Source organism: Morone saxatilis, unplaced genomic scaffold (assembly GCF_004916995.1).
Source record: "Morone saxatilis isolate NCDOM2014 unplaced genomic scaffold, NCSU_SB_2.0 Contig4, whole genome shotgun sequence".
Classification (NCBI taxonomy): Eukaryota; Metazoa; Chordata; class Actinopteri; family Moronidae; genus Morone; species Morone saxatilis.
Window position 1 is genome coordinate 14,343,489 of NW_023339984.1, and position 19,974 is coordinate 14,363,462.

General features: G+C 42.3%; 1 protein-coding gene across 3 annotated transcripts in view; it reads left to right on the plus strand.

Moving 5' to 3' along the window:
• Nucleotides 1–6: 6 nt before the first annotated feature.
• si:ch211-200p22.4 (phosphatidylinositol-binding clathrin assembly protein) overlaps nucleotides 7–19,974 on the plus strand; it is a 61,310-nt gene continuing 41,342 nt past the window's right edge. For all 3 annotated transcript variants that reach the window (XM_035675127.1, XM_035675129.1, XM_035675128.1), the window contains exon 1: nucleotides 7–389. In XM_035675127.1, the coding sequence (XP_035531020.1) occupies nucleotides 260–389 (130 nt within the window). In that variant the 5' untranslated portion in view covers nucleotides 7–259. The remainder of the gene's footprint in view (nucleotides 390–19,974) is intronic.

The window sequence follows — 19,974 nt, forward strand, 5'->3', positions numbered from 1 at the left end:
GTTGTTGTTGTTGTTGTTGCCGCCAGTGATCTGACATCACTGCACAGGTTTTGCACCTGGAGAAAGAAAAAAAAAAAACCTCCAACATTAGGGTGTCTGATCGCGACCCTTTACCTCCTCCCCTGCAGGGAGTTGATCCATTGATCGGATCGTCGCTGGGCTGTTCTAGCTGATAGAAGGAGGGTGAAAAGAAAGAAGAAAAAGCAGTGTAGTAGTGTGTGTTTGTGTGTTTGTGTGTGTGTGAGAGAAAATAGAAGCGATGTCGGGCCAGTCTATCACGGATCGGATCGCAGCAGCACAGCACAGCATGACCGGGTCGGCCATCAGCAAGGCTGTGTGCAAAGCCACCACACATGAAGTCAGCGGACCCAAGAAGAAACACCTTGACTGTGAGTATATGTCCTCCTTAAAAAAAGCTGCAGGGCTGTCACACACACACACACACACACACACACACACACAAAAGCAGACATACCGGTCCTCTGGGCTGATAGTGCTGAAGCTCTCTCATGCACACATTCCTTCACACTACATAGCAGTCAGGAAGCGAAACAAAATGATCCAAATGTTGGGATTCGGGGGGGGCTCAACGTGAAGCCTGTTAACTGTCAAGCGTACGCACGTCAGCGACGTCAACCGGAGTCGATATTTGGCCGTTTTCGTATCGATTTTGATCAATATTTTGGTCTATAAATGTAAAGGTAACCTCCTTAAAAGTCAAATATCCAGTGGAAGTGCTCGACTGAAGCTACAACTGATGATTCATTTCCTCATCTGTTAAGCTCTCGGTTTACATCTACGTCTGTTTACATCGATTGGTTACGTTTCTATACTTTGACATGTCAGGAAGTGGTGAACAGTTCCCTTCAAGATGTCGCAGAATCGATGGTATAGTCTTTAGATAAGGGCTGTAAGTGAGGCTTATTGATTAATGTGCACACCATCTTCTCCAGACCTCCACGTGAGTTGTTCAAATTGCTTAATTTTCCGTATATGACAATAAAAAACCCTTTTGGGACCTGAAAACAACATTAAAGATGATCCAAAAGTCTGTTATTAATGCGGTGAAACAGGGGAAACCCCATAGATATTACATTTTAAATGCTAGAAAACAGTGAAAAGCAGTAAATCTTGACATTTGAGAGGCTGGAAATCGCTCTTGTTTGCTTGATTAATGACTAAAGGATTAATTTATCATCAAAGTAGTTGGTTTGTTGATCGACTGAGACGTTAATCGACAAGCTGTTCCGCCACTAATCCAGTTTCTACTAAAGGTCCAGTGCGTAGGATTTAATGGCATCTAGAGGTCGGATTGCAGATTGCAACCAACTCGCCTCACCCTTCCAAGCATGTAGGAGACAATATGGTGGCCCTATCTAGAGCCACTGTTCGGTTTGTCCATCATGGGCTACTGTAGAAACATGGCACGTTCAACACGGCAGCCTCACCGGAAGGGGACTTAAAACGAAGGTAACGAAAACACAAAGACTCTTATTTTCAGGTGATTAAATACTAATGAAAACATAGTTATCAGTGTTATATTTCGGCCAATAGATCCTCCTAAATGTTACACAATGGACCTTTAACCCAGAACTTAGGCAAACAAAGGACTCCTCGCATTTGTTTACGCTGTAGGCCGCAACTTGTTTGCAGGGCAATTTGTGACTTCCATCAACATCTCGGTAATGGCCGGGGGGCTGGATGAGTTACAAAACTCTAAAAGCGGGTTCCTGTTGTACCGACTTCAAGGCAAGTCACACACAGATAACAACACGAGCAACAAAAGCAGCAGAGAACAGGTTTTTCATCAGACCTGCAGCCCAGAAAGGACAGATTGTACACTCTAAAATCTCAGGAAACATCATAGTTCCTTCCTTGGTGGCATTTTATTTTATTTTTTTTCTCACACAACGAATGAATGTCGTCAGAAAAAGCACATACAGCAATGTCCTGGATCTTGGTTGCTGATGTCATTTGGATTTCCTTCGGTAGTGGGTTCCTGGTTGTCCTTTTCACGTATCTGCTTTGGTGACGACGCGTGGATCACGCCCTCCCACCGCCGGCGCAGCCCGCTGATATTAAACTGAGTCACGTTGAAGGTGGCAAGTGATGCAAGTGGGACGACACAAAAAGAGAGTGAATGAATACATTTATTAGATATGAAAATGACTCAAGCAAGGGGCCTGTGGGTAACGGTGGAGCTCGTGTCGGACTTTACTGCTGAAGGTCTGTTTCTGGGAAGCGGGCCTTTTTGTCGGCGCGGGATGAACGTGTTTGATCGATGCTCCCGGCCCAGCTGCATCACATCCGTCAACTCCTCCTCGCTCACAGGCACTCAGCTGCTGACGTTCAACAAAAAGTCATGTATCGTCTCCGCTCCTTTTGTGAACTTGGCCAGACCTTTTTACAGCCGATACGCCGCGTCAAGCTTAATCATTGCTGGATATCGATTTCTTTGTGAGAGCAACGACCTCGGTGCTGCGGGGGGGCGGGGAGGGGGATGGTCAGCGAGTGGCGCATTGCACGGAGCCCTGATTGTCATGTTATTGGCCCCCTGTTTTTTCACCACGAAGGTAACATCCGGCGTCGTCAGGCTGTCGCTTCGTGTTGTTGGTGTTTGAAGGAAGAGTGGCCGGCGTGCAGGAATAAAGGCGGGCTTCAGTGTGGTCGTCATTCAGGCGGGCAGGTAGTCAATCTGTGAGTGGGTTAGCGAGCCAGGGAGGCTGGCAGGCAGTGTGTTCGATCATTACTCAGTCAACTAGCGAGCCAGCTGCCCAACCATCCAGTAATGTAATGAACTCAGGCAGCCAGGTAAGATTGAGTCAGCCCTATTCGTACCTAATGATAAAAGGATCTGATCACTCGCCTCTAACAGCTGGATATTGGAAGTCCGTGTGGATGCGTCGATGTTTTGATCATCAATTAATAGTTTAATTAGTCATTTTTTAAGAAGAAAATGTCCAAATTATCAGATTTTAGTTTATCTGATTTAGTCCTTTATGAAAGTAAACTGATTATCTTAATGGATAACCATGATCGACATTTTTCATAATTTTCTGAATAATTTAATTATTTAGTTAATTGAGAAAATCGTCCACAGATTAATTGTTAGTTGCAGCCTGAATATATAGTGTATTAAATGATAATATGTCCCTAACTATCAGCAGTGAGTTGCATTGTTATCTCACAGATGTCTTCAGTCTGTCTGTACTGATAAAATGTTTCTGTGGGCCAAAAACAACTTTCAAACCCAACATTTTCCTGGTTTTATCTGGGATTTCCTTTTTTTTTTTAAATATATTTTTTTGGATAGATAAAAGATGTCTGCGAGATTAGGATAATACCTTTCAAAATACAAGCCGCTGCTGAATGACAGGTAAGAAAAAAAAAAACATTTAGATTTTTCCTCCAGGGTTTACGTAGGCAATCTAATCTGACTGAATCACTCCGTACAAAGCTCAACACACAGTAGGATGTAGATGATTGTGATGTATGTGTGGTTTAAGGGCCACCCGACGTCCACGTTCACTGCCTTTCGATGCACACATTTCTGACTGCACACCTATAATGCAGATACGGTCCAGTTGCTAAAAGTGACTCCACACCTTCCAGCCAATCGGAATCTATCCTTCCTGTGGCCAAAAGCTTTTCAACCCTGCCCCCGTGGCCAGATGCCTAATAACTCCTATAGTCAGCAGCAGTATGGTGGAATCTAAACGCGCGTCAAATATGATGAAGGCAAGTGAAATCCAATCACAAGTTCTCAGTCGAGACACATTTAAAAGGCATTCGGAAGCCGAACTGCACGCAGGCCACATCAGCTGGATATTGGCGCAGTCTAGATACATCTGCAAACAAGATACTGCAGTTTTTAACAGGGTCTGTGACGGCAAGGGGGCAGTTGGCAGCTCAGCCAGCCAGCCAGCCAGCCAGCAAGTTGGTGTGTGAGTCAGCTACCAAGTCCACTGAGGAGTGAATTGTATGCCTGCTGAGCCATTTGTAAGTGGTAAGGGAGAAACGTACAGCAACCTGACAGGCTTTGACACTAAAAACCTACGTTAGGTTGTGTTTTCGCTAACATGGTCTGTTTTTCTTTCAAAAAAAAAAAAAAAAAGTCAGAGCCCCCCACCCACATACACACAGTAACACACACACAACCATCTTTTTCTATCGCTCTCTCCCATTGGCACAGTTTCACCGCAAGCAGCTGTGACTGTCTGACGGCAAACTGTGAATGATCTCACCGGCATATTTGCATCTAGACCCAATAACCGGATAACCCTGGCAGACGCCTTTTAGCGATGCCAGCCCCCAGCGGCCGGCAGTGAGTGCGTGAGGGTCAGAGGGGGTCCGCCGGTAGCTCGAGCAGCCGTGACATTCACGCACCACCGGCGAAAATAAGTGCAGCTTTAAAGCCATTTAGTGTCATGATTTGGACTGTCCACCTCAATTAACCCCAGCTTGTGTGTCGGCGGCAAAAATGACGAGTCCTTCCCATCAGCTCCAAAAAGCCCCCTCGATTTGTGGAAATTATCGGCGTAAAAAAAAATCAATGAAGGAGGGTCCAGTTCTGCTGGAATACGCCTTTGTCTGCTCGCAGTTGGCGGGTTGTCAAGGTGAGAGATGCTGCGTGTTTAATGCAGGCTTTATAAGCAGCTAACTGATTGCCGTGGCGCGCACACACGCACACTCTGGAGGCCACTTCTTCCCACTTTGGCGCCATTGAACCGCTGATTGTTTCACCATCTTACAGCTGTTAGAGAGAAGTTGTGACATTTAAACTGAAGTCGAGTTTCCCCTTCGCCGGCACTCTGTTGTCATGGCAGCGCTCCAGCCAACTGGCTTGTGTTAAATGGACTTAAGTTGACAGGGGAAGTTGGATGGTGAAATGGGCTGCAGCCTCAGTAATGGTGTTGTTTTTACAACCTTTGTTTATGCGGCTGAGCTGGGTGTTTGTGGAGCAGTTCTTAGAAGCATTGAATGAGACTCTAATGAAGCTTCCCAGTAATCCAGGTAGTGGAATATCTCACCACGGTAAATAAGGAAGAATTAGCTTGTTCTCTTGCTATTTATCCGCTTTACTGAATGACTGCTGGGGTGTTTCTCTAGCGCTTGACCCCTGATAGCAATTCACACCTTGACATCCCATGAGAGGCACTTGGTAGTCATGTAACAGTCATTGGAGGCACATAAATGGAGGTGAATGCACCGATGTAAGTGGCTGGTTAGAGCGATACCACAATCCCACTCCGGCTTTGTTCGGGGATGGTTGATCCAGCCTGATGTACTGTTGATGGCCTTCTTCACGCCTCCTCTAAACCATCTGTCTTCTCTGTCCAAAATGTTCCTGTCATTGTCTTCAAAAGGGTGAATCAGAGGAACGGGGGGGAGAGTGAGAGTTGAGGGGAAATCAGCTTTGGCAGGTGATTCAGAAGAAGCACACACGAGAAGACCTTTTTTCGTTTTGACTCTCTTTCCAGCCGACGTAGCTGTAGATGACGATGTGTATCTGTGTGCTCAGCCTAACCGCGCTGTGCTCTAGTCAGGGAGGTGACCAAGTTGTGACCACAAACTTCAGAGGTGTCAAGGAGATGTCACGAATTAATGCTCAGTAAAGGTATCGTTGTGCTTCAGTCAAAGTGCTTCTCAGTTGATCAGAGGGGACGGCATCTGACAATGGGTGTTACTTTGATGTGTAAAAATAAGTTTCAGTATCAAGAACACCTTCGAGGAGGGTTAGGGCTGGCTTTCCGCCCCACCTTTGAGCTAAAAACACTAGTTAGTTTCAAGCATACTGTAGCCTTAAGTCCCTGCAGCTCTTTAGGATGTGAAATGTCGACCGGCAGGGAAAAAATGCCTTTGCTCAACACAATGATTTTCTTATTTGAGAGAGCGCATTCCTTCAACTGAGCTTGACCTTTGACCCGTCATAGAACAGGAACAGGTGACAAGAGAATTCCTCTGTAGGGAATGCTGAATCCATCCACATTGTACCTGTTTATTGTGTCTCTAATGGGCAGCAGCTCTTGTGTAGTTGCCTCTGTGTGGTTGCGTGATTACATTGAAAAGTTGTGTAGCCAGGAAACATCTGACACATATTTGACCCTCTTTCTAGCTTTGTTGCCGGTTGCTAGATGCATTTTTTTTGTATGTGCATTGCTTGTACAGTGCTGCAGGTAGTGCTGGTTTGAAAATAGCTATGTATACTATAAAATAGGTGTACACAAGGAGTGTCTGCATACATTGATGTGTGTGTTAACTCAGGTTTGTAGTCACGTACAGGGTTTGCAGACACTGACACCTTCACATCCTAGCAAATACAGAAAGTATAACAATAAAGGGAAGGAAAGAAATCTGTATTTGTTTGAATTTCTAAAACAGTTGACTGGTAGTGTTGGTTTTTCATGCTATAACAGGACCTCTAAAAGTTGCTTACCAACGTGTCAGGTGGACAAACTTGCTAGCCAGAGTCAAAATGACTATTGTCTTCTATTGTATTGTCTTTCCGCCCTCACGCAGTTTTAAACCAACCCTACTTGCCATTCTCAACAGAAATCTCAACCACTCAGCTGCTTAGTCAGGCTATCCTGCTACTGAGGTCATGTTCAGGCTTTTTACTCAGTAGCAGCTAAGGTTATGGTAGCTTAATACAACATGCCACATCATTTTTACCAGCTGGCTGAGCTGCTGGCCCTAATGTCTTTTAACACCATGTTGTGTTGGGGCCAATTTTAGCCAAACCTTTAAAACTAGGTTACACTTGCATGACAAATTGATGTGGTGCTAGAGTAGTCCTCCATGCCAACACTTTGTCTAGGCTCCTGTGTCTGTGTGTCTTTGGGTTAGTTTAGCAGGCAGACAAAGGCACTGTGTACAGTAGGTTATTGAGCTCATGTTGATGTGGTTTGTGTTTCAGCCTCCAGTGAGTTGGTGCCCATTCAAACTTTACAGCTCTATTTCAGACGGGAGCTTGTGGGTCACCTTGACGGACCTTTTCTTTGTGCCTGTGTACATGTGTCTGTGTTTGTGTGTCAGATGTTGCAGTGCTTAAAACAGCCGGCGTTCATAGCGTTTTGCTTCACTCCCTTCCATGATTTGAGCACTCTCTACGTTGCTCTGTTATTCTGTATGTTAGTGACTCCATGTTGCCGCTGGTACAGGACCATCTGTTGCTGTGAGTTGTGACAGTCCGTCATTTGTCATCACCCCCAACCGGACCCATGAAAGCGAGACGCTAGCTAGATTTCCTCATCTCTGTAATGTGAGACAAGTACAACACTGAGTGTGTGCAGTGCAGTTTATTAGTAAGCAGGTGTTGAAATGACATGACAGAAAATGAACGTCCTATGGGAATAAGTGCTAACGTTAGCAAGCTGGACGAACTACCTAATTTCTGCGTGAAAGCTAGTTAGCCGTTTTCCAAGGGGAATTTGAACTCAACAGCATTATTGCTCCTCGCACATGTTTTGAAGGGATGTCTTACATTGCCAATAGCTGAAAGTCAACACTATTTTGACTTGTTGAAAAGGGGAAAAACCTTTGAATCCACTGTCTAGTGACGCCAACCATAAGTTTCTATAGTAAAGTGTTGAATGAAACGTGGTTCCTGAAACCAGCCACCAGTGACGGCACCCACCTGACACTCAAAACAGGCACGTCCTTAATTATGCATAACTTAAAGCCTTAATATGCTGTCATTTAAACGGGTGAGTTATGTAACAGTTGTCATGAACAGAGAAATTTGCGACCACACTCATTTTTTGTACCAGGTCGTAAACATGTTTATTTCTGCTGTAAAGTTGGGCATTTTAATATGGGGCCTAATGAAAAATGAAAAAAAAATATGCAAAGTTGCTTCAGTGTCATATTATAGTTAATTATTCTTTACACAAAGTGTGGAGAATTCAAATTACAATCAATATATCTGCTGTTGCATTTAGATTTTTGGTTCCTGCCTATATGTAGTGTTTTCCCTTTTCTGCTATTCTGTCACTCTGTTCCCTTTTTTATTCTTTACTCTTCCGCTCTCTTCACTACACAGTGTACACACAGGGAGTGATTCACAGCCTTCCATTGAATACGGCTAAAGAAAGTATTCAGGGAATTGAAAAGGTTCAGTGTGATTTAAAGACGTTTAAGGATAAAAATAGTCCAGCTTATATCCTGCTATTTGTGTTGCATTGATTCCAGCCCTGATAGACCTGCTGCAGGGTGTAGCTGGTTAGTAACACGGTGGGGACGCCTGTGTCTCAAGTGATTGTAGGTGAGTCTAATGCTATCTAAACAGAGCGGGACAGCCCCTCCCCTGCTGCAGAGCCAAGATAGGCCCAGTTTAGACTACCAGGCAGGAAAAAGGCTTACTGCTGACTGTCTGGATACGTCTGTTTCAAGCGAAGCCCGGGGGAATGTACGTCAAGTGTGAGTGTGTGAGACTCTGTGTGTTTGCGTGTGGGAAGAGGGAGACATTGCAGCGGTGTTTGTGCGTCTCCCGGGACTGCTTCAGTCTCAAACATGCTACACGCTACAGTCAGGGAATTTTTAATACCCACTGCGCACTCTTGTAGTGATTGAGTGAACAAATATCACTGCACAGTTAGCACTGGAACACATTCAGCTGGACTTGGAACGACCATATTATGCTGTAAAACAGCCGTATAGAAGCAGCCTGCTTTTATTTAGTCTAATACATAATTCAAGATGTATAAAATATTTGTTGCATTACTTCAGGTGTTCGTGTGCTGTAAATTGGCTGGCTACATGTAATGACATTAGCCATGTTAATAGTCATGCTAGAAAGTCCCAATGTAATTAACTTGCTTTTGCATAATTCCACACGTTCATGTCCTCATTTATTATTAAATAATGAAGTTAACCACATCTTTAACTTCCCAGATCCTCTCCGACTCCTTCAGCTATAGCACTTGTTAAACAACACGCAGCAAAAAAGATGAAGCGCTTTTACAGAGGTCAGCGCTCCAAATATACCTGAATTATATATGTTTCCTATAAGTAAATATTGATGAGCGAGTGGCGAGTTGCCTCTTAGATATGGTCAGTCAGAAGTGGGTGGGGTACTGAAAATCTATACTAAAGCAAAAGTACAATTACTCCCATTAGGAAATGACTTAAGTAAAAGTGAAAATGACCATTTCAGTACCTGCTTAATAAATGACCATTTAAACATTTTTAGGGTGTGACTGCTATTGCTATTATCAAAGTAATGTTAATGTTGAAAAGCATTACACCCCTGGAAGTGCTGCTGTAGATGTAAACGAGAAATAAGACGTCAGAGCTGCACTAATCAATATTTCTGTATCAACCAGGGATCAGATGCAAAAAAGTCAATTAATGCAGCTTTAAAACAATTAAACAACCAAGTTAAAAACATTTCAGATAACTCGAAGGATTAAAGAAAATCCAGTGTCTTTGTCTCAAAACACTTCCTCCATCCTTAGTCATCACGCTTGAAACAAGATTGATTATTAGTTTCTGAAAAGCTAACATTTTTGAGATGCAAGATTAAATCAGTGACTCTGACAAATTCTTAATTGCATGCTTTTCTTTCATTGGTAAACGGGGAAAAGTCTTTCTCAACAATCTAGTGTAGAATTTATTTAACCTTTTCACTTTACTGGGCCTTTTCACGGGAACGCTTGCCGTCCGCTCGCCTACACGCAAATCCAATATACTGTACTGTACTGTACAGAGTGAACACAACATACTCATTTTACACATTTAGTGTATTAAGTAATGTTAGTACATGGTTTTAAATAGGCTTTGTCTGCGCCTGTGTTAGTGTGCGTGTGTTTGGGAACATTCAGTGCTTCTGTTCCCGTCCCGTTCTGATGTCTGGTTATTTTTAGCCGCGTGTTCTCTCCGGAGCCTTTTGGCTGGGTTCAACTGCTTGTTTTTCTTGCCGTACTCTACCTGTGTGCATCTAAGTCTGCCTGCCTGCCTGCCATTCGGTGTCACTCTCTTTTCCTGACAGAAAGCAGTAGGCACCCCCCCACCACCACCACCACCACCACAACTCCCCGAAGGTGTTCTCGCACAGACGCACGCACACACTTCAATCCTATTCACTTGACAAGATTTCCCGAATCCCCCCATGAAAACAGAAGTTGGAGATGAGAGTTTGTCTGTCCCTGATTTTCTCTCTCTCTCTCTCTCTCTCTCTCTCTCTCTATTTCCGTGTGTGACTAAGTCAGAGGAAGAACCGCTCTTATTTAAGACCTCAAGGGGAGAATTAAAGCTATAGAAGCAGAGCGAGTCTATTAATAGACCAACTTCTGGTGACACTTTGTCTTTGTGTCTACACTCTCTGCCTCTTTCTACCCTCTCCTTAATTCTCTCTCCCCCCAACTCTCCTGCTTTCTTACTTCCTTGCTCATCATCTCATCCCTCTTGCATCTTTCCTCCCTGTCTTCCCACCTAACTCCTGCATTGATCTCACATTTTCTCTCCAGACACAGATTCTGATGCCTGTTACATGCCTGTTTCTTCTCTTTCATACAAAGACGAAGTTACCTTTCTGTTTGGGATCATTGCGTAAGGCTGGAACCACACATCTCTTCCTAACTCCAGGTCTTAGCTTGTGCAGATTGTTTATAATGTTGTAGCGAACTGTCGATATTTTCCCTTTTTTTCATTTGTTTGGACTAAAGTACGTCCCAAGCCCAAAGTTCACAATCAGACCAGACAAAGAAAAGCAGCAAATCCTAACACTCGGGGAGCTTGAACTAGAGAATCTTGGGCATTTTTTTTCTTGAAAAACAAAAATGAAGCTATTATCAAAATAAATGCCATCACTTTTAGTCTGTGTATTGACTAGCTCTAGTTGTGGTAGTTGTGTTGTGTTTTCATTAACAATTGTGACCAAGAAACAGTATACTAGATTTGTCAAACATAGCTGGAACCCAATTGGTACTGGTCCATGTCTCATCCTCTCCCTTGTCCACACCAGTACTGTTAAAGTACTGTTACAGTCTTTGTAAAAAAAAAAGACCTTTTATTTTTTACACATAACGTTCATAAACCTATACAACAAACACAATGACATAACTGACGTATACTAGTGTTTCTGTTGCTGTAGCTCGAGCCCAACCCAGTTCATTTTTGTTTCATTCTTTCTTAAAGTGGCTAATTACTCGGTTTACATTAATATTCAAAAACTCATAGCTCTCCTTTTAGCTAAGCCCATACTATTCAGTTCTGTTAGCCACAGTACTTCGTCGCTCAGTGTGCCAAATGTTTAGTTATTCCTCTGCCTCCTTTAGTGATAATGGTACATGTATTAAATGTAGTTTATTTGTGCACTGGATGCGAGGCTTGAATTGGAAGCGTGGCTCCTCGTGACCACATGGTTGCAGGGGAATTATTTGCTGAGCTACATTTCACTTTCAATCATTGAAGGTGACACTGTGAGACTCCTGTCCATCATGCAGTTTGATTGCTCATTGCACCCTATTGCAATTTGATTATATATTTGAATTTAGAATACTCGTTGACAGCCCTAGTTCTCACCAAGATGGATAAAAATGAAAATACCAATTACATGTCAAAATGACTTCCATCAAGCAAAGCTTTCTCAGGTAATTTTTCAGAAGTTCTCTTCACTGATGCGCCAAAACTTTAAGAAAACATCTAAATCCTCTTCTTCCTCCCCTCCTGTTAGCAGGACATACACAGTCCAGGTGGGTTTTGTAGTTTTTATTCTATTTCAGCATAACCAAAAAATGCAATTTACTAGTCTGTTTCTGTTATCAGCCAACAGACAAATGAACAACAAGAATAAAATAGTGATTTGATTGTGTCTCATAAATTCTACCTGTTAAACAAGGCAAAGAGCAGTTCCTCTGCCGTTGCACTGAGACAGTCAATCAAATAAAATTACTTTTAATGCTCTACAAGTCATCCTAACAAAAGCTGTGTTATCAGACAACTGTATGAGAATAAAATAATGGTTTGTTTGGGGCTCGTAAATGCTACCTCTTAACCACGGTGAACAGTAACTCATGCTGCTGCCCTCAGACAGTCACTCAAACCACTGTTTTATTCCCGAGAAGTCATCTGACAACATAAACATAAATACAGATCAATGATATTACCTATATTGTGTCACCGGCCATATTGGCAGTAAAGTAAACACTCATAGAAAGAACTGGATGTGACGGTGCACTTCATTGTGTGGTAAGAGCTCTGTTCTCTCTGTCAGCACTACAAAACAAGAGTGGCGTCTTCGTATTCAACCGCTCTTTAGAGTATTCACAAAAAGCGCTGTTATATTAACGTCACCAGCTTAGTGCAACTGTAAAGCCAAAAAGAAAAGAAAGCAAAAGATGTGTTTTCAAATTTAGCAGGCTTACAATTCTCTAACAATTCTTCACACCTCTCTCCTCCTTCTATCAGAAGGATTTGAGACGGGAAGAAGGAAGGAAGGAAGGAAGGAGGGAGGGGAGGGGTGGACGGGGAATCCTCTTTTGAGGAAAACCCTGTCTGCAGTCCCTAACACAGAGACAGACAGAAGAGAGAAGGAGATTACTAGTACATGCCAGACAAGGTGCTGATAGTGCCGAGCGTTAATCTTTAACAGATTGGGGCTGCGCTCCTCCCGGTGCCTTCTGTGTCTGGCTTTTCATCTGCGCGGTGTCTGTTGGTGTGTATGTCCCCCTGTTACTCAGTACCCGTGTAGATTCTGAATGAAGGTCAGTCAACTCTGCAGCGGTACCCTTGTTCAGTTAGCGGGGTTATTAAACCTTGATAATCTCAATTCCCCGTAGAGCGATTGGACCTGCAGGGTGGTCGAGCAGTTGGAGACATTGTCCTTCAACTGAACGACCAACATACAAGCCTTCGCGCTGGCAAGTATTCAGCCTGCGGAAGCGTCCTTGAGCAAGACACTGAATCCCTACCAGCAACAGAAGTGTTATTCTGTAGCATAGTTGACTTCTGACCTCCTCTGCGTGACACAACCAGAAATAGAAAACTCCTTTGAGATCAGCAAAGAATTTTATTAGTTATAGTTCTGTTTAAGTTTCTTTGATCATGCAGGAATCCCGCAAACATCAGGATATATTTGGTGTTTTCTAGCTCTGGGAAAGCACATTTCTATAGCTATAAAATGGTTTGGCATAGCTAACAATTGTTCCCAGGCTGCATATTTTCCAAGATCTTCAAATCTAGCAAAGGGTATATAATAAAAGAGCAGCAAATATAAACCTATCAAGTGTTCAAATGACTGAAATAAATTCAAATAGTCAGCCACAGTCTATTCAGAACATTGAACGTGGCATGACTAAAACTCATTTTGGACCAGGGGATACATTGAATTAATTTGAATAGTTCCTTTTTTTTTTGTTTTTGCACAATGTGTAAAATATTTACAACATAAATATTTGTGTGTGTATGTAGGTGATACTCTGTTCTTCTTGTGGTGAAATCACTATGTTTTGGCAATGCAGTTGAGCAAAGTGAGAAACTAAATGAAGTAATAACTATAGTAGTAGTAATAGTAGTAACTTCTTGGGCAGCATTGTATTCAGGAAGGTAAGAAGTGTAGTGATTACATTAGCAGTCATGTGTCCCTTCAAGGTATTTTGACACAGAACTGTGTCAACATACTCTCTTCTTTTCATAAAAATCCTGTGATTTGTTCAGATAGATTCTCTACAGATCCATCTCTTTAGGTATTCCAGCTATGTGAGCCTGACCTTCCCTTGGTGTTCTCAGAAGGGACTGAACTGTGGGGGGATTGAACTGTGACAAGCACACAAAGCGAGGCACTGATGCCCGATCAAGGTTTTCACAGGATTGAGGAGCTGATTGCAGGCCTCTTCGCAAGGGTTAATCCGTCTCAGATTCTGTCCCACTAGGAGGCTTGTTGAATTATCCACATCAGATCTTGGTGTTGAATGTGAAGTCCACGGGTTCATATTGATTGATACCAGCTTTAAAAGTTATTTATTTCTTTAAAAAAAAAAAATCTTTTAGGCCTTTAATTGAATGGTCTACATGACTACTTCTATGAGAAATGTGTTGCTCATAGTGATGAACCTTTAGGGAATTATCACCTAAGATTTTTTAGCATCTTTTAGCTCATTGTTTTGGTTTTATGGCCCACAGTGTTATTGCTTTGTTTCACTGTCGCTGTACTCAACAGTTGATTTCAGTGAAAAGGCTAAATACGCAGTATACAGTACGAAATGACAGACAAAGTTAGCGACTAGCTGGTGAGCATTTAGCAGCTAAAGAGCCAGACCGAAGTTGGTGGAGAGCAAAACAGAGCTGAAAGAGAGTTAATATCAGACAATTTTGCACCTTTTAGTTCATACATTTTTGACTAATCAAATTTTTAACGGTGGTGATAATTCATAATCATCCTTACACCAAATCCAACTGTAGATAAGGCTAGATGGGCTGTAGTAGAAAACAGACATGATCTGTCCATACATTCACTTCTGATTCTTAAAAATATTGAGTATTGCTAATGTTTTCCCTAGTGACTTGTTGATTGGGAGAAAATAAATAAATATTCAAAGACTGAGAACTTCTGTGGTTTAGACCGTAGAGAGAACTGCTGTTAATACTTACATTTTAGATATGCCACGGTTCGTGCCCTTTGTGGGTTTAATTGTGGGGATTCTTCCAAGATTTTTGGCACCTTTTGTGATAAGTTATAGCACGACGGTCAATCCCATGTGGTTGAAATGGATTAAGTAAAGTAGACGGGGAGCAAAGGGAGAGAAGGAAGAGGTTTAAAGTGACAATCAGAAAGAGAAAAGCAGGATATCAGTAAACATGTTCTATTAGCGAGCTGGATAAAAACAGAAAATATAATCCTATTAAAGGTAAATCAGTTCTGTTTTCTCGTTTGCAGATGCAACAGACATACAAATAAATAGAAATAAAGTCGGGGACAGGAGACAAGTTTGTTTGCAGATCAGAAGAGATGAAGAAGGAGATGAAAGTGGATAGAGAAGCAGTTTGTGTGTGCGTGTGTGTCTGTATTGCCTGGAAGCGGGTGGATATGGGGGACTTAAAGGTGGATGAAGAGACGAGAAGGGAGCACAGATAGAAGGTAGCCAGCTGGGCCAGATGTGATCTCTGTCTCCTCCTCCTGCCCTTCTTCCTCTGCTTGATCTGACCACCTGCTTTCTTCCCAAACGCGCACACAAACAGGCAGTCCCTCAAGTTCTGGTGTGCAGAAGCTTTCTGGCACGTACCGATGACACCACTTCACTAACAACCACGCCACACAGTATTGGTACATTTCTCTTTCTCTTTCTCCAAATGCACTACGCATACCCACAAGCACACACTTCCTCATCAGATCCCGAGCCTGGTTCCCACCAGCTCTCACGCTGGTCCCTTGGTACCAGGAAGTCTCTGGTCTATTGTGGTTCAATCAAAGGCCACAGAGGTCAACTGATGACCAGTAACAATGGACCTCAGATTAGGGAGGAACAGAGAAGGTCACTGTTGGGAATGAGATCACTTTTCCTCAGCATTCATTCCTCCCTTGTGTGTATGAGGAAAACTACATGTAAGAGAGATTGCCTATAGAAGAAAGTTATGCAAATGAACACGGACAGTACAGACGCATTTAAAAACATTCTGCTTATTTGGGTCCAGGTTGCAGTGGCAGCTAGTTATGCTAAATAGCTCAGATGTCCTCCTACTACTCCTGGATGATTGCTCTTCCTGAACACGAGGTACAACAGGGACACATTACTCAAAACTGGGAACCACCGACTCTGTTTGCCTGTCCTTATGCACTAGGGCTGCAGCTAATGGGTGTTTTCATCATCAGTTAATCTTCAGATTATTCTCTCGATGAATCCATCAACCGTTATGTCTATAAATGTCATGAAATAGTGAAAACTTGGATGCTGGGAAGTTATTTAACTTCTTCAGGTTACTTGTTTCACCAACCACTTTGTGCAATCAGTCCAAAACCTAAAGATGTTAAATTTACCATTTATGACAGACTATCTTTTACATTAATGAAATAATCGTTTGCTTTATACAATGTTTAATCACTATCTAAGATCAGCAGCTTAAATTACATTTTGGGAAATTCGCCTATTGGCTTTATTACGGAGAGTTAGATACGACGATTGATACCACTCTCCTATATGTGCTAAAAATGAAGCCAGAGATAGCAGGCAGTTAGCTTAGCATAAAGAGTGGAAGCAGGGAGGAACAGCACATTTCTGTCTCTGTACAAATTTGACAAAAGGAGATATAACATGTTTATTAGTGAGGTTAACCTTGCTTGGTTTTCATCCCTGCTTCCAGCGTTTATGCTATGCTAAGCTAAGCAGCTGCTGGCTGTATCATCTTCATATTTCTCGTAGACATGGGCATGGTATTGATCCTATCGTCTCACTCTCGGCAAGAAAGCAAACAAGTGGATTTCCCAAAATGTTGATCTATTCTTTAAAGTCTAATCATATCGGAAAGGTGTTATTTCTGGAGACACATTGTAACAGACAAAATGAGATATGAAATATATGAATTATAATCTAGAATTTGAACTTTATTGCTACTTTATGTCTCCAATTAATGCTGTTGATGTTGAATCAGCGTAATTGCTCTTAATAAATCACCTTTTATCTATTCAGTGTGCGGACAACCTTTCTGTTGAGATGTTAGGATGTGCATACACTACCTTGGAGCATTCAGAAACTTTCCACAAAAAATCATCAATACTGATTTTGGACTGTTGCACTCTTTATCTAAATTAGACTGCCATACTCAAAATCACCACGCAGCTCAATATAATACAAAAACAATTTAAAAAAGAAGATCCCAATCAGATTATTATTGTGTAAGATTGTTTTCCATGCTAGCCTTGTATACAAACTACTGTACTAGGTTACCTACATTATGCAGAATATGCCAATTACATCCATACAGAACAGTGTAGTTCCCACTAAGACCCTTTGACTCCGCTTTGAAAGTATACTTGTAGTGAGGATAGACTTTTGACTTTGTGCTATATTTTCTCCTGCACCGAGCACTTCCGTCCTCTGTTGTTTAACTATCTTGTAATAATGTGTCGGCGTCAATTAGCCGGGTCAGGTTCCTTGCGCAGCTGTTGTGCAGGTAATTGCTCGCAGGATGCTGAGGTGTCGGCCAGAGCCTTGCAGTTGAGGATTGCTAGACTCAATATTATGTATTTTTGTTTCTTCTGGTCAGAATAATGGCTCACGGTTGGCTAGAAGAAAAAAAAAAAAAAACCCACATCCTAAGACCTGTTTCTGCTGCGGACCACGTCAGGAAATAGAGGAGAGATAAAGCGAGGCGAGGAGGCTTGTCGAGCTGTGTGTGGATTCCTGCAAATTGTCCGGATGAAGAGACACTCATGTCTCTTATGACTCATTATCTTTTTTTCGTGTGACTATCTCTTTCTCCTCTCCTCTTCTCATGGTCACTCGTCTTTTTGTCTCTATTTTTATCTGGTTTTCTCTCTTTCTACCTCTCATCCTCCCTCATTTCTCTCTCTTCAACTCCCTTATCGCTCTGTTCTCTCTCTCTCTGTCTCCTTCTCTTTACCCCATCCCTCCTTTTTCTTCCTGTGCCATATGTTTGCCTCAATCCCCTCGTCTTCCCTTTTCTCTCCCTGGTCTGGAATCAGTGGCATCTAATGCTTTCCACTCTGCCTGATTAAGTCAGCACATGTACCCTCTTTACATTATCTATCACACACACACACACACACTCATGCACGTGCGTCCCCACAGACCTAATCAGTCCTTCTCTTAGTTCTCTCTCTCACACCACTCCAGACCTAATGAAAAAACATGAGCTCTGTTAAAAAGAATCCGAGATGGATAGACGGAGGACAGAGTGAAAGAAAAGGTAGCAGCAGAAATAAGAGACAGAGAGGGTAGATTAAAAAACAGAAGAGGAGTGAGGCAACTAATTCATTTACAAAGCCACCAGTCGCTCTTAATGCCACTTTCCAGTTCAGAGATATTAATTGTTTCTCATCAGCATTAGTAATATCATGCAGTGATGCGGTAGGAGGAGACGCGGCGAGGCTAACAGTTGAGGCTGCAACGTTTCCTAATACACATGAAATCCTATCATTTATGTGTTGAATGCTGCAATTCAGATTCACTCTGTTAGCCACTAAACGTTCTGGATGGCCGTCGCTCACACCACTCAATGCAGCTAAATGGATGCATTGTGTTGTAATGTACCTTTGTATTACATTACTCTACACTCATTTGTATTGACTAAACAGCCCACCGCCTGGTATGTTTGCGTGCATGTTGTTAGAGTGGGATTGGTGCCATGTTGAGTGAACGATTTGAATGTAATGCCGGTCTGGAAGTCTGCTGTGTTTTGTTACTGTACGTGTGGGCAAGTGCTCGAGGGAGATAATGCGTTAAGTGAGTGAAGGAAAGAGCGAGGACGGGGGCTCTATTGAATGAGCGTGCGCACCTGACACGTGTGCGCGCGCACCTGATTATGATGATGAAGTCTCCCGACGGGACTCTTCCCTGCTACAGTCCTCCGGTAGTCTAATGAGAAGCTGTTTCCGTAGTTACCAGGTGCGAGAGCCGGCAGCTCATAATGTCCTGTGGTGAGGAACAAAGGATGGAGCGAGAGAGAGGTTGAAAGTAAAGGCGAAGGAATGGATGGGATTGAGGAGGACAGCGAAATTAAGCAAAAAAAAAGCCCCATATATGTGGTGCGAATGATCAATTTATCAGTGTGTGTCTGTATCGATGTTTGTGCTTGAGAGGATCACTGTGTGTGTGTGTGTTACCTGTTGTGAGGGAAGACACCGAATCTTTATAATAAGCTATGGGACCTGAACAAGAATCAGTTCAAAAATCAATCTCATTTTGGTGTGAGAGCAGCGAGGTGGGGCCAGGCTGTTAGTATCTGGTCAGATTCTATCAGGCACCTTCAAAATAACGTTGACTCGTGCTACATTAAAGAGGTTTTTATGCATTGGTCTGAAATTGATAGCTCGATAAGATCTCTGCTTTTATTTGTGTAGAAATACGACTTCTGTCTCCTCTAAAAAAAAGATATTTTGTTTTCAGTGTTTGGGGTTCTGAAGATGGAACTGGGAAGAAGTCAGTGTTGTGCGAATGTGTGTGTACTGTATATAGTATGTCAGTCACACCCAGTCATTATTCAGCCACATTTTTCCTCTTTTTCTCTTCCATTTCTTCATATTTAGTCAAATTAAAAGCAGCACATAACATGATAAACACTAATTAATACTTTATTTACTTTTAGTTATTAAAAATGATCTTTCAGCAGATCGTGTAATGCAGACTCGCAGTTCTCTGGAACTTTTGAATGTCAGTGTCAAATCGCCTACATTAGGTGTGTGAATAGAAAAGAAAAGAAAACAATATCTATCATTTATTTCCGCTGCTAATGTATTATTGATTAAGGTACCAATTATGTCGTTAATTCACGCCAGGGTCTATAAAATGCTGTGTAATTGTGGAAAACACAAGCCCTTAAAAGTCAATCCAACATCAAAGATATTTACTATAATAAAAGAATAAAACTCAGAAAATATTCACACTTAAAAAGCTGGAATCCTTGAAATCGACATATCCCAGCATGCACCATACAACATAAAATATTTAAAAACCGAAAAAATGCTGAAGACTGTTAGAAAGTTATTGTGAATAGCTGTAAAAGTATACAATAATAAATCCACTGCTGTAACATTAAACACTCATGAAACACAGTCTCCATTTAGGAGTCTGATGCCAGGCTGTGGCACGTACCTTCATCCTGAACTAAAGCAGATGCACATTTTAGATCAACAAGACTGGAAAGCTAAAAGATCACTTCAGAACCCACAAAGACTAGACAAGACTTGTTTACTTGTGTACGTCAAAACACAATAGCATCTTTTGCGAGGCCCTCCCTATCTCCGTTTACAGAGGCTGCGGGTTGTGTAACTTCAATTTTCCTTCACATTCAGCGAGTGAG